This window comes from Sinohyriopsis cumingii, chromosome 19 (genome assembly GCF_028554795.1).
Source record: "Sinohyriopsis cumingii isolate HCF-2022 chromosome 19, ASM2855479v2, whole genome shotgun sequence".
Lineage (NCBI taxonomy): Eukaryota > Metazoa > Mollusca > Bivalvia > Unionida > Unionidae > Sinohyriopsis > Sinohyriopsis cumingii.
The window spans coordinates 63,845,306-63,870,662 of NC_142979.1; the positions used below are offsets into that span (position 1 = coordinate 63,845,306).

The window sequence follows — 25,357 nt, forward strand, 5'->3', positions numbered from 1 at the left end:
GCACCTAGTTCTTGGGTTTTATAATGGTATTGTGTTTGTTTATGAACTAGTTATTAATTTCCTTTTTTATATATATATATTTTATCGTTATGGAAAAGAAAGTTCACAAATGCAAGTCATTCTCTGCACTTTGCGCAGTGATTTGTATAGTAGTTTTCACGTTTTTTTCAATATTCACAAAATCTGAAGTAAAAGTTATATGCACACTGAAAGCATGTGTTGATTGTTAATTATTCTTGCTGTATTCATTTAAACAAATAGGCATACAAGCGTTAATTATTGGAAATTTGCAATGGATATATGTACACGGAAACGCACATGAGAAAATTTAAGCAGTATGAAATTTGTATAGACATCGTTCATAGACCCTGGAACGTAATGAACTGTACAAGTGCTTCGTCTCTCTTAACCTAATTTTGCTGTTAATTTTTCCCATAGAATTCAGACACATAATGTTGTGTAACAAAATTATTGAATAGTTTAAATATGTATACAGTTTTGGCAATGGAATTACATATATGATGAATTAATTGCAAGCCCTGATGGTACGATATCAGACAGCAAGTAAACGGTGTTGAAACTCTGTTCATGCTGTATATTAGATATTGAATTCAGACAATGATCTGGGGAAAAAATTATTAAATATTGTTAAATATGTGTGCAATTTTTCAATGGAATTATGTGCATTATAGATGAACTGCATGCCATGATGGCACGATAGTAAACAGTGTTGATACCCTATTCATCATACACATTAGACATGAATACACATATATGTGCCAATGAGTTGTTCTCTGAAAAAAGTAAAATACTGTAAAACCTCACATTAATGCAAGCCCGATATTAATGCGATCCAGTTTTTTGGACCCCAGTTATTGCGTTATAGCAGGGTTCCACTGTCTGTGTGTGTCGGCTTTCAATAATGATTCCTGATACGTGTGGATGGTTTATATTTGATAAAAGTATAAGGACTTGCCATTGAATTAGTCCACTGATTGTGGCCTATTTGTAAATTTACAGTTTGGTACTTATCTTGTGCAAAAAATTCAGACTGGCAGAAAAATTTAACTGCTTACATTAGGGCATGCGTGCAAATGTTTATTCACATACAGCTTATCTGTTTTTAACGTTTTTGCCTGAAGTGGTTCTTTGATGTGCGTGGTTTTGCATTCATATTGTTCCATTTGACATTTGAAGTATGACTTCTCCTTGATAAATATTGAATAGCAATATTACACACTTCAGCGGCATTACCTGTGTCACTTACTTAGTTCTATCAAACAGGTTACGCATGAGAGTTCAGAAATTCAGATGCAGATGCATACCTTAAATTGGTGCAGGCCTACATTAAAGTAGGCCAATTTGAAATTTAATACCTGTCGAGTCAGCATTGGCAGAAGCCCAGCATAGCAACCACTGGCTTTCTGGAGCATACATGTCCATCCGCTCCCTAAATTAACCTCAGTGTTAAATCTTTTTACAGTCTTTTATTTCCAGTACCATTTCCATTTGACCTCACCCTCTTTGGATGTGGAATTTAGCTTCAGAATTCATTGTTGTTGTCAGGTTATATGACCTCATTATTGAGGCACAGGGTATTGATATGAAGACCATGTCCAGCTTCTGTTTTAAGGTTATTTTTAGCTCAGCCGGTCAGATCAGAAAAGCTGTTGCAGTGACCTATTTTCTATCATCTATCATTCATCACCTGATGTCTGTCACCAGTTAGCAGAAGTTTGTTATCATAGTTCCTTGTAAACTACTTCGACGATTTCCATAAAATTCATCCTATAGTCTGCTTGGTCCTATGTGAAAAAATTGTGCTGCTTGGTTATCTAGCATGGCTGCCACAATAGCCATCTTGAAAATTGTAATTGCTACTCCTCCTGAATTGGTGGTTATATCAACGTGAGGTTTCACTTAATATTAGATTTATTATAATGTTGTTGGCACTAAATGTAAATGGTGCTGATCTAACTTACAATATAGCCACCTTTGCAGCCATCTTTACAATCTTATTAAACTCTACACCTTCTGAACAGAAGGCATATCATCATGGAGCTCTTGGTAGAAGACTTCATATAATGTCTAGTTGGTTCCAAACGAAAATGGTGCTGATTTGTTCTTCATTATGGTCACAATGGCTGCTATATTAAAACTGCTATACCTCAGCAAAAGGTTACATGGTGTTTCCACCAGAATATGTTTTGATTTCCAGTTGGTGCTGTATTAAAATGGTGCTGATTGACCACCACTATGGCTGTCATGGTGGCCATTCTGAAAATCTTGAAAATGCTACTCCTCTATTATGAAACTGCTAATAATGTCTAGTTGGTCCTAAATGAAAATGATGCTGATTGTAACATTCAATATAGCTGCCACAGAAACTACTTTGGAAATTGTATTATTGCTTGAAAATATAAGAAATAGTTTCAGCACTCAGTGGAAAAGAAGAAATAATATCTTTTATTCCTGGAAATTAGTGTAGAGCATCAGTGCCTATTTGGGACTCTTGTTTTTGCCTTGAATAAATAATGCCTTGTCATTAAACTTTAGTCTGTGGTGAAGTTTTATTATTTATTTTTTAAAATTTTTTTTTATTATAGCTTCTTGAAAAGTACAGTTGGAACTGCTCATGCAGTCACATCTACGTAGAAGCCACATGTATATAATTGTTTATCTTGTACATTTGAGCCCCTTCTAAACACAAGGTAAATGCAGTTTTATTGATACATAAAATGTTTCCTGGCCCCAGTATCGTCAGCATACATCTTTAGTGTAGACTAGAGATATTTAGTTGGGCAATTTTAAGCGAAGTTTATTTTTCATCAGATCACTGTTTTTAGAGAGGTTTCACTCCAGATTAAGTTCTGTTGGTGAAGTCCTGACCTTGTTGTAAAGGCCATTGCCAAGAACGACTTTTATAGACGAGTTTACTACTGTATCCAGAAACAAAACTGTATTAGCTCATTAGTTCAGTTGTATCATCTTCATACCAGTCACGCTGATAAAGCTTCTAACCACGTAGTAATAGTAGTAATAACCATTTTTTTGTACACCTGCCTCAAAACATATTGCATAATGATGATGTCTCCCTGATACCATCTCATATCCACACAGTAAATTGAGTTGTCCACCATTTCCAGTTACCAAACTTTGTAGATGGCTTGCACTTCAGGTCAGGAAGAATGCTATAGATTTTGGGTTCAAAAGCTCAAAAGCCCAAGCTATTTTTGACTGATTTTTTTTCTTCTGACTCAGTTACTTCAGTTCTTCACTGTTAAGTTACCAAACTTTGTGGATAGCTGGCATTTTGGGTAAGGAAGGACACTGTCAATTTCAAGGTCAAAACATGTTGAAAGGTCATGGTCACAATGAGTGAAATAAGAAAAGTGGTTTCTGCACAATAACTCTAGTTCTCCACCATCTGCCATTACCAAATTATGTGGGTTTTTGTTGTTGTTATTGACATTTATGGGGATCTTTGGATGGAGATGATGTGTGTTTACCAGTGGCATGTGATGACTTCCTTATAAATGTTCAGCACTGTATCAAAATAGACCGTTTCAGAACTCCTGGACCAACATGGTTCTGTCACATGTAAACAGGTCACCCTTTTTTCAACATGTTACATGATGTATTGAATGAATGGTGTTGCACTGTATATTGATATGGATGGTGTTGAGATCATTTGTGCCTGATACAATTTGGAAATGTTAGCTACTTTTTGAGGTGCTAAGATGAAAATTCACTAAGCTACACATGTATACAGATTTGCATATTTATTGTGTTATAAATTATTTGCATCTTGGCAATTACAATGCAGTCATTTAGTTTCCACTAAATTAACAAATTTGAGTACCAATATTATTTATAATGTGTTATTTGGAAATATGATAACAATGGAGTGGATCCAATTTTTACATTATTTACTGTGGATGCAGTAGTTTGCAGGTGCGAACCCTGGCTGAGTCATACCAAAGACTTATAAAAATGGTACTAACAGCTGCCTCGCTAGACTCTCAGCATTAAGAGGTTAGTGTTAGGACCGATCAGCCTGGTGTCAAGATAATGTGACTGGGTGGAACATCATGCTACTTGTCTGCAGCATAATGCCCTAGTACTAGACATCACTATAAACTGCCTCACTGCAGACATCATAGCAATATGACTGAAAAATTGTTAAAGCTACATTAAAAATCCAAATCTCACACAACACACACACATACACACACACACACACACACACAATTATTTTACTGTAACTGCAGGACTAGGCATGTGCCCATTTTCATGCTTGAATTGATCTCTTCAGAAAGCATATCTGTGCTATATTCTTTTTTATAAGTTTAGTATAAATGCAAATGCCATAGACCCTGATCTTTCATTGCATAATGCGCTGGCAGATGCAGGTTTATGCACTTTTGCTCTATTGATTACTTGTAACAAACTGCATGGACTCAGATTGCCCATGGCATCATGTGTTGCGGTAATACTCTAATACAAACTGGAAAAATAAAGACTAATTCTATCTTCAGCCACTGTTTAAAAATCAAAATTACATAGAATAAAAATTAAAAAGACGAATTCAGCAAGTTTCAGCATATAATGCCTTGGAAGTGGTCTTATTTAAATAATGGTAAATCAAATGTGTATTGGTTTGGTGATAGTGCTGTTGAATTGTATCAGTTGGCTCATTCACCATAGAATAAATCAGGATATATTAAACCTATCACCTTGAGAAAAGACCACTTACAAAGGAGGGAGTGAACACATGATATGCAAGGTGTAGATTTTCTCATATGCTATCAAATTAAAGATTATCAGTAAGCTAATTATCTGGCTAAAAAATATAAATGGTCCTGCTTCACTTGTGAACATTTATTCATACAAGCACTGAGCTGTCTTTGACTCTAGAAATAGTCATTATAAATGAGTATTTATATACATATTTTAAAGCTAAAAAGTTAATAGAACATTGTGATATGAAGTGAAATAATTACTTGATCTGTAAATTCAAAGTGTACAGAGTACATTCAAGTTTTGCACAACATTATTTTGGGTTTGGCTCACATTGCAATTATGGCTGAATTAAGATTAAATGCTAGCTTTTTGTGTGTCCACATTAAGGCAGCGTTCATTATGTTATGATTATGTTATGATGTTGTCCATCAGTATTGTTACCTACTTTGTTTCTGAACAATAACTCAAGTTCTTCACAGCCTCAGTTACCAGACTTTTTGGATGGCTTGCACTTCTGGTAAGGAGGAACCCTGTTGATTTTGGGGTCAGAAGCTTGAAGGTCATGCCACTGTAACTGAAAGAAGAGAAATGGTTTCAACGCAATAATTGCAGTTTTTTCACAATCAACAGTTACTTGGACTATAGAAGAACTCTATTGATTTTGGGGTCAGAGGTCAAGGTCACCAACTGCAAGAATGAAAATGGATTATGCAGAATCACATTAGTTCAGCATCACATAAATGGGCTGAACTTTATGGATAGTTTGCACTCAAAGAATGTATGTAATGATTTTTGGGATCAAAAGGTCAAAAGCATAGGTCACTGACTGAAAGAAGAAAAATGGTTTTTGCACAATAACATTTGTTCTGTATCACATGTCTGGATCAAACTTTGTGGGTGGCTTAATTTTGGCATAGGAGGAGCCTATCAGTTTTGGGGTCAGAATGTCGAAAGTCACTGTTACTAGAGAAGAAAATTGATGTTTGCACACAAATTTCAGATATCTACATATAATGCTATCAAACACAGGGCAGATGTGTCATGTATTGTTCACTATTATGGCAACTACATACTTATATTAAATAAACCCCTGCAATGTTTGCTTTGTCATGATTTGATCAGAGCTCAAAAAGGCTGATAGCTTGATGCATGGGGCCCCTCTAAAATTTACGTTGGACAGCTTTTGTATTCTAAGTGTGTCATCCATTGAGCCTTCCCATAGAGTGCAATCTAATTTGCTGGAGAGAAACATTAAGCTCGCTGACAAAATGTTTGATTTTTTTAATTTTGTTTGAAGTTCCTGAGAGACACTGGAAAATTATTATTACTCAGCCCACAGCTGGGACTCAATCAGAAGGTCCCACTGCATTATGAAGATCATCTGCATAATTGTATCAGAAGCTTTGTGTGTACAAAGTGAAGCATGTAACCTATGAATTGGGAATAGTACCATTTATGTTGCTGTATTTCATTGTTTACCCACAATTAGTGCTTACTTGTACAGTCTGAAGTTGTCTGAATTGCCAATCCATTGCTGGTTAAATATATCGAGCAGTACCTATGAGTAAGGTAAGCTAGGGGATTAGTGACTTATAAAAGCCCCCAATACAACATTTTTCACCCTAAAGGAACTGAGATCATTAATTTTAATCCATTTAGTTCACTGACAGTCCGAAACCAGTCATTGAAAACTGGAAACTAGTAATTGAATAGTCATTGAATTTCAGCTCTCCAGATCTGTACGAACCCTGTCAAACATAGCACAGTGCTTGGTAGCAATAGAATAACATACAACAATATGCATCATACAGATAGGAGGCAATACAGTTCATACTGAGTGATGATACATATGTTACTGAATCCTTACCTGGCCATTTGTCCTTGCATGTAATGTGTACTGTCTGTACTCGCTTATAAGTCAATTTCAACTGCAAACAACAAGGCTCCTGATCTGATGTAGCATAATATGTTTGCAGATCAGAGTCTGTGTTGTCTGTTCTACTGATTACTCCTAACAAACTGCAGTATGTGATGGCAGATCTGGATCTATGCACTTTGCAGTTGGACTCATCCTATAAGTGAGTATATACTGTTATGTTTAGGCTCCTAATAGATGCAACAAGAAAAGAGTAAAGTCAACAAGCTTTTTACATGCCTATCATAATTTACTCCCAGTATGGCCTCGACTAAAACCAATGATTTTACTCGGAGAAAAAATGTAAAAATAAAAAAAAAGTTGTTTACTTCAACTCTTACTGATTCTGACTCAAGGTCAAGAACTAGGTCAGCATTTGTTACAAAGTTTCTATTATTAGGTGTTTACACAAAAAACCCCAGGTCAAACTAATTTCTGGAAAACGTCAAATCCAGTAAATAAAGGTACATTACAAATAGCATGTAATGAAATATATAAAAAAATTAAACAAACAGTTAACTTAATCAAATATAATTAAATCAAATATACATAATAATACAGTATATTGCTGTATTGGCATTGTAACTATTCAGTAAGATTACTTGTACTATTGGAATAATATGGCCGTTTCTGATTTTGCATATAGTTTTGTTGCTAAGTGTGCAGTGCTTTTGTCAGTTATTTGATCACTTGTCACAAAAATAAAAATTGGCTTTCGTCCACTTGCAAATGCTGGCCAAAATTAAATGGTTGAGTTGAAGTTAAGCTGTACACTGTAGTTAAATAGAATAAAAGGTTACCTTATCCAGAAATTAAACAACTTTAAACTGATATTATCTCAAAAAGTTTTCAGTGGAATTAAAACATATTCGACACAGAATCCATATAATGCTTTTCAGTACAATACAGCTGATGCATCCATCAAATATTGTTAAAGATTTTTTTTAAAAATAGAAAAACTTTCACAGGTCTGTTTTTCATACAATGTGTGATCAACACGGTTGGAAGAAATTTCTACAATAAGCATCCCACTAAGACATTGCTTGGTTAACTGTTCTTGTATTTGGCTGTTGAGCAGTTGTCAATCAGATGAGTGATCTTAGGCACATATGGTTCTCTTGTTATTTCAGCTGATTAAACACCAGAAAACTTGAAAATTGGTCTAATGCCTCGCATATCTACTTGATACAGGTCATTTTATGATACTTGACAAAAGCCTTAAAAGTATGCAGCTTCCTTTCTTCTGTTCTTCGTTCTTCACTATGAACTCTCCTCATTATGAATACTATTTTGATTAACTGAAACAAGAGTTTATGACAGTGAATGTGCATTTTGAATGAGATTTAATATAAGTTAGTGTACCATAGGCTGCATTGATAATGAGAGGACCAGCCATCAAAATATGGATGGACGGCCATTACCATCATTTATATTGTGCCCTTGGCTGAATTTTTATATGCATAGGTGAATAATGGGTTGCAGTTTGAATGTATGCACCTATACATTTAAGAACCTGTGCAGAATATCTCACTGTAAGAGAATAATTTGATAATTAGCATATATTTTCATCAGGGTAGTTTTCTGTGCATACCTTAGCCTTTGATAAGAATTTTAAAAAATTCTACAACATGTGAGTGAAAATTTAGTAGTTTGAATTTTAATATCATTTATGAAGACAAATATGCATAAATTTTCAATAAAAATGCACAAATTTAGCTCAAAAAAGAAATAAAAACTACCCAGTAAATAGGACAGCTCTGATTGGTTTTTTGGCAGTGGTGTCACATATTTCTTAGACATATTTTTTCATGCCTGAGTAAAATTACATTGGAGTCTTGGGTTTTGTGTTTTTCACGCATTAAGCATTAGTGACAACTCTAGGTTTTGATGTAGAAAAGATAATCTTCTTTTGCTAAGTTATTCATGTATTTGATCAGCCATGTAGACTTCATTGGGTGGTATTCACCTTTCAGTAGACTGATATTAAACCCTTCAGAGATTGTGTTGTATTAAACCCATATTAGGCTGTGTTGTATTAACACATTAACCCCAGGAGTTTTTTGTTATTTTCTCCTGAAAATCGAGTAGGAAACATATTTTGAAAGCTATTTCTGAATAGATCCGGAAACACCAAATCCCAGGTGATCTTTCAATAACATACTATTTGGCTTGCACGTGAGCAGAAGGGTAAAAGTTGGAGTTCTTTTTTTGCTAAATGGAGCCATTATTTTTGTATCAAGACCACTCTTTATTCCAAATGCCAATCTTATCCTACTTTTTGCAAAGGTTCTTCTGTCTGTTTGCAGTTCATACTGGTCTGCCCTAGATCTGTGACCAAAAAGTCTAAAATCCGGACACAAAATCGGATTCTGACCAAAGGCACATTTTGGGTGGGGAAAAATCGTGTCCAAAAAATGAGGTTTTTCCCTCTGTATTTTGTAGTGCAAATAGATTTTCCAGATTATTTGGTATCATTGTAGAGCTACATCTGTCTACCTTTCTATAATACCACCCGCTTTAGTATATTATGCATGACCGTGACGCTACAGAGCTTGGCAGTAGGCTACTACCTCCTGCCACGTTAACTCGTCGCTAGGGGTTAATGTGTTAAAACCATAGTAGTCTGTTTGGTATTAAACCCATTAGAGACTGTTGTATTAAACCCATTGTAGACTGTGTAGTGTTAAACCCTTCAGAGATTGTTCTGTTAAACCTATAGTAGACTGTGTTGTATTAAACCCATAGTAGACTGTGTTGTATTAAACCCATAGTTGACTGTGTTGTATTAAACCCATAGTTGACTGTTGTATTAAACCCATGGTAGACTGTGTTGTATTAAACCCTTCAGAGACTGTTCTGTTAAACCCATTGTAGACTTTGTTGTATTAAACCCATAGTTGACTGTGTTGTATTAAACCCATAGTTGACTGTTGTATTAAACCCATGGTAGACTGTGTTGTATTAAACCCATAGTAGACTGTTTTGTATTAAACCCTTCAGAGACTGTTCTGTTAAACCCGTAGTTGACTGTGTTGTATTAAACCCATAGTTGTCTGTTGTATTAAACCCATGGTAGACTGTGTTGTATTAAACCCATAGTAGACTGTGTTTTATTAAACCCATAGTAGACTGTTGTATTTAAATCATTTGTATGTGTGGTGATAAATCATTAGTAAGCAATGTTTGGTATTTATCTTATGTGATATCATCTTAAAGTGAGACCACCTTATAATGCAGTACATGATGTATATAATTTTACCAAAAGCTAATGATAGAATCCATGACTATATTTGCATTATATCAGAACTGGGTCATAATGAAGGGCCTTAAAGTGAGGTTGTGTTGTGCTGTATAACTGTATATTTATGGTCATAAAATTGAAGCCAGCTCTTATAAAATGGGATATCACATTTTGTTTTTAGCAGCTTTTATTTAGTTTTTTTTAATGTTGTAAATTTTGATTGGCTTTTTTTCTGAAGTTTCTCACAGAGAAACACCAGTCATGTTGATTATTGCACAGATTCTACAGCTGATTATCTTCAGAAGCATTTACATGTAAGAGTAAATTAAAATACTTTTATGTCCATCCTTATCAAAGGTTCATATTATAACCCATGCTTCAGAGAGTCTGTTTTCGAAATTGGTTCTTTTATGTACCAGTTTTTAAAACATGTAGCCTGGTTTTGGAATTACCATTGTGCTAAAGGATGTAAATAAGTCCGATGTGTCCTCCTGCATGTCATAAGGGGTGACATGGCTTTGTGGTTTGCTGGGTTTGTGACTTAAAGAATGCAGGTTCAGATCCTACTGTTGGGTCAGCCTGGGTAAGCTGTGTTGCATCCTTGGGCAAGGCACTCTACTCTAATTAGCCTATGTGTATTGCAAATGGGTTTGCTTTGGTTTGGTTTGGTGCTTTATGGCTCAGCAACACATGCAGGTTATTTAGTGCCAAGGCAATTGAAGTAAATGTCCTGCCCAAGGACACACCACGGTAGCCGACAAAGGCTGTGACAGTGGTAGGATTCAGACTCACACCCTTTCACCCACTGTGGCTCCTTATGTTCAGTGTTGTAGAACACCAAAATAAACTTGTGTGCAAAAAATCCTGCAGAGAGCTGGATATAGTGTATGCATTAGTCGCCCAACAATTTTGTACCATATGAAAATTTGATGAAGGTAAGGCACTAATTGATGTTTATTGACATGAGTTACTGTACAAAGTCACATTTTCATGTGCCTTCAAGGCTTGCAAAGATTTTATTCAGTGTGAAGAATTGAGCAATATTGTGTATATATGTCATCAGTCATTAATATCATAAAATTTAATGATGGTGAAAAATCTATACAGTATTACATGTTTTCATTGAAAGTCTGCTCAAACGTTTGCTCAAAAGTAAAACAAAAGAACAAACTTGACATGGTGTAGGGTTACATAGAAGCTTCCAGTTCTCAGTGTATTCATATGCCATAGCAAGTTCTATCTCAGAACTTGAAATAAAATATGTGTGCACTTTTTTGTTGGGGCCAGGATGGCTGAGTGGTCTAAAATGCTTGCTTTTGCTGATCACTGCCATCTCACCCTTGTCCATAAGGGTTCGAGTCTCAGGCTTGATCAATGTGGGTATGTGAGAAAGCTTGCCAATAGCTTCCCATGGGTTGGTGGTTCTTACTGGGATTTTCCTGGGTTCTTCCACCAAGTTATACTGGCCACCATACATAGCCTATCTTGTGCTGAGAATTGGTGTTAAACCCCAAAACGACAACCGCTCTTATGTTTATTATGTACCCTGTCTGGTATTGTTGACAAATATTTTTTATTCACAGGATAAATAAAATTTAAATTAATATGGTGTTATAAAAGTTCAGTCAGGTCACTCAAGCATACCAACATACCGACATAAGTAATAACACCAGAATGGTTCTAGCAAAAGTGTGTGATATGGAAATGCAAACTGAAAATCCGTTTTGAGCACCAGATCTACCATACAGACTAAATGTATGTGTAGTAATGATTTACTGTAGGTTAGTAAAAATGGAATCAAATTTGACCCACAACTTCATGTGACAGAAACAAAATTGAAGTTGCCACGAGATTTTAGAATCTGCATATTGTTCCAAATTTATCATTATTTTGCTGTTGCATTGTAGGTAGCAGCACAGCATGTATAGTGGCTCTTCACAAAGAAGAGCGGACAATCTACACAGCCAACCTTGGTGATAGTGGCTTCCTTGTGATTCGAGATGGTGAGGTTGTCCACAGATCTCAGGAACAGCAACATTATTTCAACACCCCCTTCCAGCTGGCAGTGGCACCCCCAAGCCAGGAGTGGCAAGTACTTAGTGACAGGTATAGGAATAATTTCTCTTTTTTTTGGTGGTCAACCATGGCAGTGGTAGGACATATAGTGTCATCCTTGTCCATCTGTCCAAATGGCCATCAGTTGGTAACACCTTGTTTGGTTTTTAGATGTCCGCCATAAGGCAGAGCATATTATGTTGTGATGTTGACCATATGTCGCTTTTTACCAATTTTGTTTCCACACAATAGCTAGAGTTATCCATTATCTACACTTAAAAAACATTCAGGATAGCTTGTGCCTGGGGTAAGGTAGAACCTGATTGATTTTTAGCTCAAATATCAAAAGTCATTGTGACTGAAAGAAGAAAAGTGGTTTATGCACAATATCTTACGGTCTTAAGAATCTAACGTTACCAAACTTTGTGGATGATTTGCATACTGGTTAAGAAAATATCCCTCAGTCTCGGAGTCAAAAGGACAAATGTTAAAACCATTGTTACTGAAAGAAGCAAACTGGTTTTGGCACAATAACTCCACTTAGCAAGCTTTTTGGACGGTTCTGTTTGGTTTAAGGAGGTCAAGTCACTCTGAAGAAAAATGGCTTCAACACAAGAACTTTGGTTTGATGGTTATCAGACTTTGTGAATGTCTTGCACTTTGGGTAAGGAAGAGCCCAATTGATTTTGGAGTCGAAAGGTGATCAAGGTCACTGATTGAAAGAATAGAAATTGTTTCCACATAATAACATACCTAAACCAGACATTGTGGATAGCTTGTGTTTGGAGTTAAGAAAAATTCCATTAAGGTTGGGGCCAAGGCCAAAGGCCACCCGACTGTGAATGAAAAAAAGAAAATATTGTTTCTGCACAGACCTGGACCAAATTTTGTAGATGCTTTCCACTTGGGATAAGGAAGAGGTCTGTAGATTTGGGGATTATAAGGTCAGAAGACTAGATAACTGACTGAAGAAAGAAAAATGATCTCTGCAAAAAAATTAAGTTGTCTAAATAGAGGATGCATGGGTGGGTGTATCTTGTGCTGTTTAGATCACTTTTGTGAGGTTTAGGTCTGGGTGAGGCATACACGTTCTTTGTACACTTTTCAGGATGGTGGAAATGCTTGCAAAGAAAAACAAAAAAATATATAGTTCAGTTGGACTTGAAGGTGTAGGAACTCTGGAAATGGAAAAATTGGGACCTCATTGCCCCTACCAGATCAAAAAATGTTGTCATTTTAAACACAAGGAAAACCAGGCTGATAATTGCCTTACCTGTACCTTGTTTACTTAAGAAAAGCAAACATATAATTATCCCAACTTTTTGTGTTGTGGATGTATTAATTTCTGCAATAAATATTTTCTTCTTCAGTGTTGTCTACTTTGAAGCAGTCATTGTAGAGACGAACTACAGCACAGTTTCATTTTCCACTAAAAAAATGTTCACTGTTCAGGTCATTTGTTTTAGGGGCTGATCATTTACTCAGCAGGGAGGATGGCTTGGATTTTCTTTTAAGTAATGATATTTATGTTCTTTGTTTATCTCAAAATAACAGCATTTTGGGGTTTCTATAAATTAAGTTGGAGTATTTTTTCAAGCTGTCTCCCCAACTGAAAATGAAAGGTTGATTTCTTAGTTAACCCCACAGCTATTGATTTAAAGTATGTAATGCTGCAATGCTGGATATTTATTGTAGAAATTTATGAATCCATGACTGGATCTCCTGTGATCTTTTTCAGCTTTTGATGTTGAGAGCCTTCAATACTAGTTCTTGAATTCATCATGCTGAAGTAGCCATTCCCTTTTGGAATTTATTTAAAGCATACATATGCTACTCCCTGTACACTACTATGGAAATAAATACAGCAGTATTTTCATTGAAGGTTTCTTCTTTCCTTCCTTGCATTTTCTATCAGCAATCATGGAGCATGTGCTGTTCACGTCCAAGTGAATACAAATCAGCAAGACCTTTCTCTCAGCTAATGTAACTGGTAATATTTGTCTTTTCTGGCACTGAGCGCTCTCTTTAGAATGTTTGATATGCACTCAATTCAGCTTAAAGTCAACCATAAGAAACATTTATCTTTACATTTAGTGGGTTTTAAATGTAGCTTATAGCTGCCATCCAGGAACTTTCTTGCACTGAAGATGAATAATTAGGGTATTTGGCACTGGGGCACAGTCGAGAATGAAGCATACATGGACCTTTCTTGCACCCAAGATGAAAAATTAGGATAATTGACACTGGGACAAAGCCTAGAATGAAGCATGATGGAAATCATAAAACCGAAATTAAGATTAAGAGTGATTTTTCACTCTCCACTAATCATGTCCTAGTTTCACTGAAAACTTGTTTTCTTCAGCCCCTCCATGGCTCAGAGCACATCTTACAGAGTAGAAGAAGGGGATGTAATTCTTCTTGGAACAGATGGCCTCTTTGATAACTTGAGCGAAGACATGATAGTAGATTACATCACCAGAATGAAGGTAAGCTAACGTTTGATTAATTAACTGGTGTTTAATTGTAGATAAATGTATGGTGGATTATATTGTCTTGGCAATTGGAGTAAATGGCGCTTGTACTTAAATATACCTTATGCTAAAAATATACCATAACATCATTGTGCCCGGCTGCCGCCATACTGTTTTCGGACAAAGCACCGATAGATGCTTAGTAACACGTAAATCATGACATGTATGCAAAAATATTTTTTTTTTTTTGCACTTCCCTCACTATGTAATGTTTTCATATATTCAACTATAATATGTGAGCGTGTACAGTAATAATTTTGTACATTTTATTTCTTTGTCATCCGTTTGTATTGTTTTCCAATCTTCGTTTAGTAAAACTCTCCTATGTGCATATTATGTGTGTGTGTGCGTGTGTGTGTGATTTAGATTTTTTATCGTATCTTTAAAAAAAAATCAGTCATATCGCTACGATGTCTGCAGTATGGCAGTTTATAGTGATGCCTAGCACTGGGGCATCATGCCGCAGACATGTAGCATGGTGTACCACTCTGTCACATTATCCTGACACTGGGGCCAACCAGTCCTAACACTAACCTCTTAATGCTAAGCGCCTGTTAGTACCATTTTTATAGGTCTTTTGTATGACTCAGCCGGGGAACGAACCCATGACCTCCCGCATCCGAGGCAGACGCTCTAACCACTAGGCCACCTGGGCAGTATGTATGTATATATGTATGTATGTATGTATGTGTCCCAAATGAATGTGTTGAAACCAATAATACTTATTTATATCTACTTTGTTTTCTTTTCAGTTAGTGTTTGTGTGTAAAATATGTACTATTTTAAGGTTGGCTGTTGTCGTTAGGGACAGCAGTTTTTGTGTTGTTGTTTCCATGAATACATGCAGCAAATTATACCTCGCAACAAAATTTAATTGTATATATCTTTTAATTAAGGAAATGTATTACCCACGTAGTATAAATATAAACAACCAGTCCTTCTTTTCTACACCATAACTCTGATGAACATAATGCATTCTTATATGTTCTAAACTGTCATTCAAAATTACGATTTGTTTGTAAAACAGTTAACATAAATTTACTATCTTCTTTTCTTAACTTTGTTACAGATTAACACATCAGAATCAGAAAAGGTTAATAAAAATCACTAATGCATAATACCAACAAAACAAACAAACAAACAAATAATACCCCAAAACACACATTGATGCATTGTTTTTCAATATATGGAATATCTATGCAACATTTCTAGATTATACAAGCATATCACATCAAATAAGCAGAGTGTAATTTTATGTGCAAAACAAAATGTAAGAAATGGTCACTTACTATATACACCCCTCTCTATTTAAAACATGAATCATATGTAAGAATACTTCATTGATATGATTTAATGGGGGAGGGGCTGGCAGTTCCCTTGGAAAATGTAATTGTATATAGCTTTTAATTAAGGAAATGTATTATTCACATATTATAAATATAATCAACCAGTACTGTTCCCTTCAACAACATAACTCTAATGAACATAATGCATTCTTATATGTTCTAAACTTTCATTCAAAATTAAGATTTGTTTGTAAAACGGACATTGAAATAAACATAAATTTTCTCTCCTCTTTTCTTAGCTTTGTTTCGGATTAACACATCGGAATCAGAAAAGGTTAATAAAATCACTAATGCATAATACAACCCCCCCCAAAAAAAAAAAACACAAAGAAAACATCGTTACATTGTTTTTAAACTTTTGGAATACATATTAAACATTTCTAGATTATACATGCATAATATCACATCAACTAAGCATAGTGTAATTTTGTGCGCTAAACAAAATATGAGAAATAGTTACTTTCCTACATACATCCCTCTCTGTGTGTGTTTGTTAAAACACGAATCAAATATAAGAATACTTCATCGGCTTTATTTAATGGGGTGGGGGTGGGGTTGGCAGTTTCTTTGGAATTTTCATCTCAAAATATTCAGGGTATATCTGTCAGTGATGAAATGCAAGCAATTTGTGTATTATAGTGTTCTAGGAAGGTTCTTCAAATTTGATTCTATGATTTATACAGTCTGCAGGCTTAAGCACTACTGTAACAAAATATTGGAATGCACATTCAGATGAACAAATTTAATGTCTGGTACATGGTTTTCAATAAGAACAATAATACGAAAAATATCACGGAAAAGAACACTGAATGCCATTACACTGGTTTGCCTTGTCCGAATGGCTATTTTTAGAAACTGATATCACTGCATGTGACGTTTCACAGAGGTAAGAAGTACAAGTGCCATTACCTTGCCCAGAGACACAATACTGCATCCAACCTAGTAAAGTATAGTCTCAGCAGGAATCAACCCACTCCCTCCTGGGGTCAAGTCTGGCATGTTAATCATTGAGCTACTGCAGCTCCCCTAAACTTTACTGACAAGGATTTTTGGAATTCAGCATGGTACTTTTCATGTTAGTAATCTAATTCTGTGTCTTGAAATTTGCTCTGTTCTTGATTAATTGATTAGCATGTCTTTTGGTCTATTTACTTTGATCTGCCTTGTTTCCTTTTTGACTGCTGCTTCTTTCTTTAAGAAGACCTCTTCATATAATATATTGTTTAATCTGCTTTATCACCACTATTATAGAAACTTTATTATGAATAATCAGTATGGCATTAATCGGGGTGATTACATGTTTGAATCTGTGTCTTCATTATGACATTTTGCATAATCATCATCACGTTCAGTCAGTTGATTGTTATTTCTCTTCATCTGAATAATCTTGTGAGAAATTTTGCCAAAGAATAAATTGTTGGAATTTTTCTCACACTTTTTTTCAAGCATACAAATGATTATGGGTTAAATAATTATTATTTTAGGTAACTTTTGTAAAATTTTGACAAATTTTCTGTATCATTAATTAGCGGATAGAAATAATTATAACTTTCATTGGATTGTTGTATGAAAAAAAGAGGGAATGACAAATTTATGAGAATACAATATGGTTTAGTTTTTTTAAATAAAATTTATATATTTTTTTTCATCAGTTTTGCAATATAAAATATGTTATTGTTGATGCCTATGAGATATTTTTAGTGGGGAGTGACAACTTCTTCCTGGACTATTTCTTAATAAACATGATATCTTCTTGTAGGATAAGAGAGAGGAAAATGTCCAGGTGCAGACAACAGCTAAGAACATTGCAGAAAAAGCACACCAGCTGTCTTTTGACCCAGACTATTTATCTCCATTCGCATTATCTGCTTTGGATGCTGGGATTGCTATGAGGGGTAAGAGGATAAGGGTTTGACTGTAATTTCTTGGAGAGTAAGAAGACTCTCAAAAATGTTCATTGTATTTCTTTTAAGTAGATAAACTGTATTTCAATCCACACAGTTGAACTAAGACATCTGCTGTTAACAAATACATAAATATCTATAGTTCAAGGTTTTTAAACTTACACTGATGTTAAATGTTTTCTTCTAATTTCTTCTGACAAGGTTGAAACCATAATGTTCTTAAGGATTTCAGTATATTTTACCAATAGCAAAGGGATGGGATAATATTCATCCTTGAAATGAGATTTGAGGGCTGTTCCAGTAAACTTGTACTTGGTACTCAGGGAAAGTGCTTTTAATGTGGTTAGTCATCCATGGATGCAATTTAGAACTTTTATCATTTTTATATAAACTCTCTAAGTAACCAGAGTACCCTGGCATATATTTTTTTATAAAAGTGCCTTCCCTGGGTACCATGTATGTTTAACCTTTGAACTATGTCATCTGTTGTATAGCCTTACTGCTGCTGATTGCTACCATATCAGCTGCTGAGATAGCTGAGGCTAGTTCCATGGCTGAATCAGGGATGACAAGAGAGGGGGGGCAACCTGGGATATATTCCCAAGGCCCAGGCCCATAAGGGGGCCTGGGCCAAACAACACCTTTTAATTTTATAAAAGAAATTTTGTTTGAACAAAAACTAGGAGATGTCCGGCTGTTTTTTACCCTAAGGTCCATGATCGCTCTCTAAAGCCCTGGGCTGAATACTGGAACATAATCATGTCATTGCTGGATTTCAATGAGAAAAACACCAGCATATCATGTATAATGTCTGTTATCCATGTATTTCTGCCTTGACATCCTCTTATGCTGTAATATAAAATATCACAGAGATGTAAACTGTTTTGAATCCCACAAAATAAATTCAATAATTACATATGTACATAAAAAATGTGAATGAAATCCACTCTAATTACAAAGATGGGAGTGATGCCTCTCAAAGCAGTCATTATCCACACATAAATGTATTTGGGTATCTACATAATGCTCATGACAATGTAGGTTCTAATAAATACCTACATCTCCATGATGCTGGTATGATACCATTTCGGGTCTTGCTTTTGGTCCCCCATTTCCTTGGCATAATCATTTATTTCTTTAACTGTTTTTAACTGTTTTTTTCACCTGAAATTCAGAAAAAAAGCTACAGCCGAAAATCTTTATCATTGTTTAGTGGTCCAAGCTCAATAGTTGAACCAACATCAGTATAAAAATTGTGGATTTCAAACATGGCTTTGTGATCACTTCATTATGCAAGTTGGACTATGGCCTCCTTTTCATCTGATTCAAAATCTCTTGCATCTGGTGTTGAAACTGGACTATAATCAATATTTGATCCATTTTCAAAGATTGAGCCATTACATTCTATATTGTGTGCATTAAACCATTAAAACTCAGTTGTATTGGAGTTGGAATCCATCTTTGTTTATCTCAAGTTTACATGTTTTGTAAAGTGCAGAAAAGCCCTTCCTGTGTGTCTAAATTTAGCCCACCATATTTCAGATTTGTATCAAAACGTTGGGTAAACAGTTGTATCATTGGTTATGATAATCAAAAATATATAAACTTTCATACTTTTAACCAATTAGCATTCACTTAACATGGTGGTAACATGTGCATCTGTGTGGCATTGGAATTTCAAATAGTGCTTGATTATACACACACATGCATCAGTGGGGACTAAGCAAGTGTTATCAACACTGCATATATGTGATATTGGGGTTGAAGAGCTATTTACAGGTGACACAATGATGTGGCAGTGGTAGCTAGAGGGTTAAATGGAACAGCCTTGAAATGTACCATACAAGGATTTGGCCAAAAGGGACAACAAGAAATAGCAGCTTACACAGTAGGAAATTTTAGGGGATTATGATCTTGAATATGACTCATTATGAGGGTCTGAGAATGCTATTTGTTTAGCTGTCACAAATTGATTATTACCAGTGATACATTATTTGAGCTAGTAAAATAGACATGAAGATGTTACTTGTTGTTTTCATGTTACAATTGAATATTACTATCAGTACATTAACTGAGCCGGTAAAGATGCTGAACCACTATGGTGGCCTAGTGGTTTGGTTGTCCGCCTTGGATGTGAGAGGTCGCGGATTCAAAACCCTGGCCAAGTCATATCAGAGACTTATAATAATGGTCCTAACAGCTGCCTTGCTAGGCATTCAGCGTTAAGAGGTTAGTGTTAGGACTGGACAGCCTAGTGTTAGGATAATGTGATTGGCTGGGACATGCTGCTACCTTTCTGCGGCATAATGCCCCAGTGCTAGACATCATTATAAACTGCCACATTGTAGACATTGTAGCAATATGACTGAAAAATTGTTAAAACTATGTTAAGAATCCAAATCAAACACACAGACACAGTAAAGATGCTGCTTGATTTGCTGTCACAAATTGAGCACTACAAGCAATGCATTAGCAGAGTAGGTAAAGTGGATATTCTGTCACCATGTAACTGCCATTAATGTCCCCAAGATTTATCCCCTTTCTTGCACACTTTGGAAAATTTGTCTCAAAAATGGCAGAAAACATAATTCACCTTAGCAATTTGACACAGGAAGAGTCATGATGTCATGTTGGCATCAAAGTTAGGCATATAATAGATTTTTACTGTGAAAATTTGGACACTTGACCAGACAAAGGACATGATACAATCACAGGATTATTCTAATGACTTTGTAAATGACATACTAGTGCAAGAAACACTTAAGACTGAACTTTGTGACTAGATTTTTTGAGAGGCGTCTTTTAAACAGAAGTGACTTCTTTCAAAGTTTGGACTGTTTATGATATACCATTGCCCATCATGATGCTCTGCACAAAATTCTGATAATCTGCGACATAAAAGGTAATAGCCACCACAACTGACGATATGCCTCATGTAATGTTTACAGGAAACCGTGTTCACCTTTACCTTCATTGAAATTTTATATCTAAAGCAAAGGTTACATTTCTTCTGTGTCTGTATTGAAAGGTAACTGTTCAGATGTGTTGCATCTGTTGCAAAGATACTTGCACCATCAGTTTGGTTCTGCACACGTATCTGGCAGTTAACCATCAGTGTAATGCTGGTTGAAACAAATTTGGTCTAATAAAATAAATATTAAATTTCTGAGAGGGGTTTGTGCGTATAAACTAGTTTTGGTACTAAATTTGAGAAGTTTGATTTAGTTGAGTTTTTTCTCCGTTTTATAGTGGATTTTTTCAAGGAGGTAGAGATAGTTTCTTTACTCAGCATTTAGATGGAACATGTGAATCAATGAAAAGTCTTCTTTCAGCATCTTGGAAATTCTTTTTAATCAGTATAGTGACAGTCCTTAAGAAAAATTCTAGTTTAATGAATGTGATTTAAACCAACAACTTGTTCACTTCAGTGTTTTTAATCATTATTTTCTAACATGATTGACCATGGAAGGAAACCCAGTGGTATAGCTACTGTAACAATTTGACTCGCCTCATGTTAGAAATTTAAGATTGGCCATGGAAGGAAACTCGTACGGTATAGCTACTGGTAACAGTAGTTGGACTTTCCAAATGTTAGAAATTTAAGATTTTGAAGGCCTGCAATTTAGAAATTACATCATTTTGACTAACCATTTATTCAGAAAGAAATTGTCAGGCCTCTTCTGTCAAACTTTTTGTTGAAATTCCTTTAGAAACTACCACCTACAAGTCAAGCACCTGCCAGAGCTTGTATTTATTCAGACTATACATGTTGGGATTCAGTGAAAATCATTTTGATATAGTATAGAAATATGTTGAAGCCATCAGGCTGAGATGAATATGATGCATCATATAAAAACTAATTCTTTCACTTTACTCTCAACAAAACAATGGTGTGGTTTTATATTAATGAGGATTGTTACATGTCAAAGTTGAAAATGTTTTGGACATGTGTATATATGTACAGTATAGCCTGACACATATGAAAAATCATGCTTCCTGTAAATGGGAAATGCAGATTTAACTTTTTAACCATTTAAATGTTGATGCTGTTTTGTTTTTGTTTTCCATATCTACTAAATTTCACATTACCCTTTGGATGTATGGAATGATCATCTTGGGTGTATTGCCAATCAGGTTGGAGAAGTTTTTAAGAATGTAATAAAAAGAAATTTCCATTTCTTATTAGTCCCAGATATAAATTAATAAACATATGTCCTGCATCTTACAAAATATGATGTGGTTTTTTTCTTTAATCGTAGATGCATATCACTCTTAAACTCAAAGCCAAACTTAAAGTACGCATCAGTTGATAACTCGCACACATCAGGGTCCAAAAGCATACACCATACTATAAGCAAGGGTGCGAGTTACCAAGGGACCTAAAAAAAAATCAGCTAGACATCCAATTAATCGTGGGGTTGGGGGAGGGGACTTGGCTGTTTAATGACTGGGTCGTCGTTTTATAATGGCATCGAGAATAATTGTTAGTAAAGCGCTTTTTCTGATCAAGTTGTTTGTTATTCTGTATAAATTACATTTATTTTTAAAATGTCCAACATCTAAATCATCGGTAACATGATTCCAAACTGATTTCAACAACCAACACGGGTACACAAAAACATTCATGTATTACGTCACATCTTTTTGTGTTGTTGACTGTTGATACACTACCAAACATGATTCCTTTTTATCAACAAAAAAACCCCACTACATTTCGTGAGACAATCATGTATGTTGAAACTCAATTTTTGATTTGTTCAATTAGTAAAGGACTGCTCTGGTGGTCTAGTGGTTAGAGCGTCTGCCTCAGATACAGGAGGTCATGGGTTTGATCCCCAGTCATACCAAAGAATTACAAAAATGGTACTAACAGCTGCCTTGTTTGGCACTCAGCATTAAGAGGTTAGTGTTAGGACTGGTCGACCTGGTGTCAGGATAATGTGACTGGGTGGGACACCATGATACATGTCTGCGGCATGATGCCCCAGTGCTGGACATCACTATAAACTGTCACACTGCAAACATCACAGCCATATGACACAATTAGTAAAATATTGAAGCTAAGATTTCATTCCAAGTAATTTTGAAACTTTGTATCATCCTTGAGGATATCTCTATGTGCGCGAATTCAGGAATTCTCTGAAACTCCTTTTCCCCACAATGGTCTGTATCTGTGAAACAAAAGCTTTTATTTTACGAATTACTCATTTTGCTTGGTTGCCTTGCTATGTTTAATCATTTATGATTGAGTAGGTTAATTTAAGTTAGTTTAATTAGATTACGTACACAATAACATTAATAAGTGTTCAATTGATGAAGTGTAATGAGTTCCCCGACATATGTCAGAGGCCGCTGGTTCTTAAGCATGTAGGATTTGTATGCCTTTTAATTTTTTATTTATTCTACCCATTTTATTTGATTCAGATATGTAATTAACGTGATAATAGAAAAGGAGGTTCACTTTTTATTTAGTGCAAAAAGACAACAAATGCTTCCGCTAGTCTGAAATCAAAACACGGTCAGCACTTAATTAGGTTCTCAGAGAAACGCTCACAGACATAGCTGATATGGTAGATTGACACATTTTACGTTTAATTACAAGAGGACACATTGCATTTATGATGATTACACTTAAAAGGAACTAAGAAAACAGAACTAGAACACAAATTTAAATTGATAACAAAAATTAATTAATTGGTGTTTATTTATTAAATTTCTGCCTCCACTAGGCGTAAATGACATTTTCATTGATCAAAATTTCCTTGAATATCGTTAATTACAGTGTACAGTGTGACCCCACTATAACACGGTAGTTGGGAGCCATAAAACCTGACCCCATTATATACTGAACCGTGTTATATGCAACCAAGTCAGTAAGCTGAAGAAAATTCCCCCCCCCCAAAAAAAAAAAAAATGGGTGGGGGTGGGTGGGGGTAGTAAATGCGGACGGTAAAATATGTGCTTCGTTGGCACAATTACCATCTTAAATTGATGCATATTAAATGAGAAATACACCTGTAGTGAAAACAGAGAAAAAATAATATAACAGTTTACTTTATTTAGAGAACCATGAATTGGTACATATATGTAAATCCTGTTTATATATAAATGTCTAATGTATAGCATGACTAGAGTATCAACACTGTGTACTCACCTGCGAACCTCATCATATACATTGAATCCACAATACAAGTGATTCCATTGAAAATATGCACACACACAGCTTTAAAATATTCATTATTTTTGTATCAGGTCATATTGGTCTGAATTCACTGGAAAAACGTAACACAATCACGTAACGAATGACGAAACACATTTGCTTTAAAGTACGTTCCAAGTCGGTAAAAGTTAGTTTGCGTTTTAAGCCGTCGTTTGGTAGCATTCGTAAACATAAACTTTTTTCTACAAAAATGAAACTTTCACAGCACAGTTAACGTGTTCCAGTCATGTTGGAAAATGCAAAAATCCATCAGATTCCATTACTTTTATTTAAGTTTGGTACTGACTTCCTTTGAAGAAAAGTTCTTTGCTGTTGTTGAAAGATTGTAGTTGGCTTTCTTTAATGAAGGGTGCATGTGCTAGTGAAGTCACTGCTAAAGGACAGCTTTGGAGAACCAAACGAATGCCCATTTCTTATTGTGGCGGCAACATCAAATAATTGTATTGCCTGATTGAGACTGGTATTTTTAACATTTGCTAAGTACGTTTTCATAACAGTCAGTGCTTCAGAGGTAATCTATTTCCTTTAAATTTCAGCAAACTATTTTATCAGGGTACATTTTTAAAAAGGAATTGGCCGTTGTTTAGACTATTCTAGTTACTGTCCCTCCATGCCTACTGAATAAACCAATAAGTAAGATGTATTTTTTAAATTTTTTTTTTACATTTGTGGTAAAAGTGTGAAGCTACCTTCCACACATGTGTCTGAAAATTAACAAAGGGTCAATGGACAATAGAGACGCAGATGTTCTGGTTTGATGACAGGGATTATTACAGAAAACATGAGTTTTCTGAAGGATTTAATTCTGAGTGAAAAGAAGAGGAATTTTACTTACCATCCACATATGAATGTCAGTCTTTGTAAATATATAAACTACTAGTGAGCGGCCGCAAAATCTGATGAAAGATAGATTACGAGACAGTGCCTCGTCAGGTTGATCTCCGTTACCAGAAATGTCAACAACAAAAAAGCGGATATTTCAGAACATACAGAACTCATGCTAAATGTCAAGATAAGCGGATTATGATATAACAATGGACTGTTTAGATAGTTTGTCAGTATGGACAAAGAATTTGTTTATGTAACAATAGATAAATTTCAGTGCATTTTATATCCAGTTTGCGGCTTCCTTTCATGGGGCCTCTGAATTTCTGCACTCCAAACCAATGGTTGTATAACGAAATTTAAACAGCCAACAATGTTGCCAATAAATAAAAAAGCCACATGGTATGTTTTGCAGCCAATAAGGAACAATCCAAGTTTGCAACATTGGCGTATCCTACGCGATCTCAGAATAAACTTTTTATGTCTTTTTTTTCTTCTTACTTTTAAGAAGAAAAAAATACATTTTCATGTACGAGAAAAATGCGTATAAAATTTCAAGAGCCAAGCCATGATTGTC

The 25,357-nt window shown here is 35.2% G+C and overlaps 1 protein-coding gene across 1 annotated transcript in view; it reads left to right on the plus strand.

Annotated features, from left to right (window-relative positions):
* Window positions 1-25,357, plus strand: part of LOC149775843 (protein phosphatase PTC7 homolog) — a 90,628-nt gene that overhangs the window by 54,594 nt on the left and 10,677 nt on the right. Inside the window, exons 3-5 of the mRNA XM_089943627.1 lie at window positions 11,807-12,005; window positions 14,317-14,440; window positions 17,591-17,726. Coding sequence (XP_089799753.1) covers window positions 11,807-12,005; window positions 14,317-14,440; window positions 17,591-17,726 — 459 coding nt within the window. The remainder of the gene's footprint in view (window positions 1-11,806; window positions 12,006-14,316; window positions 14,441-17,590; window positions 17,727-25,357) is intronic.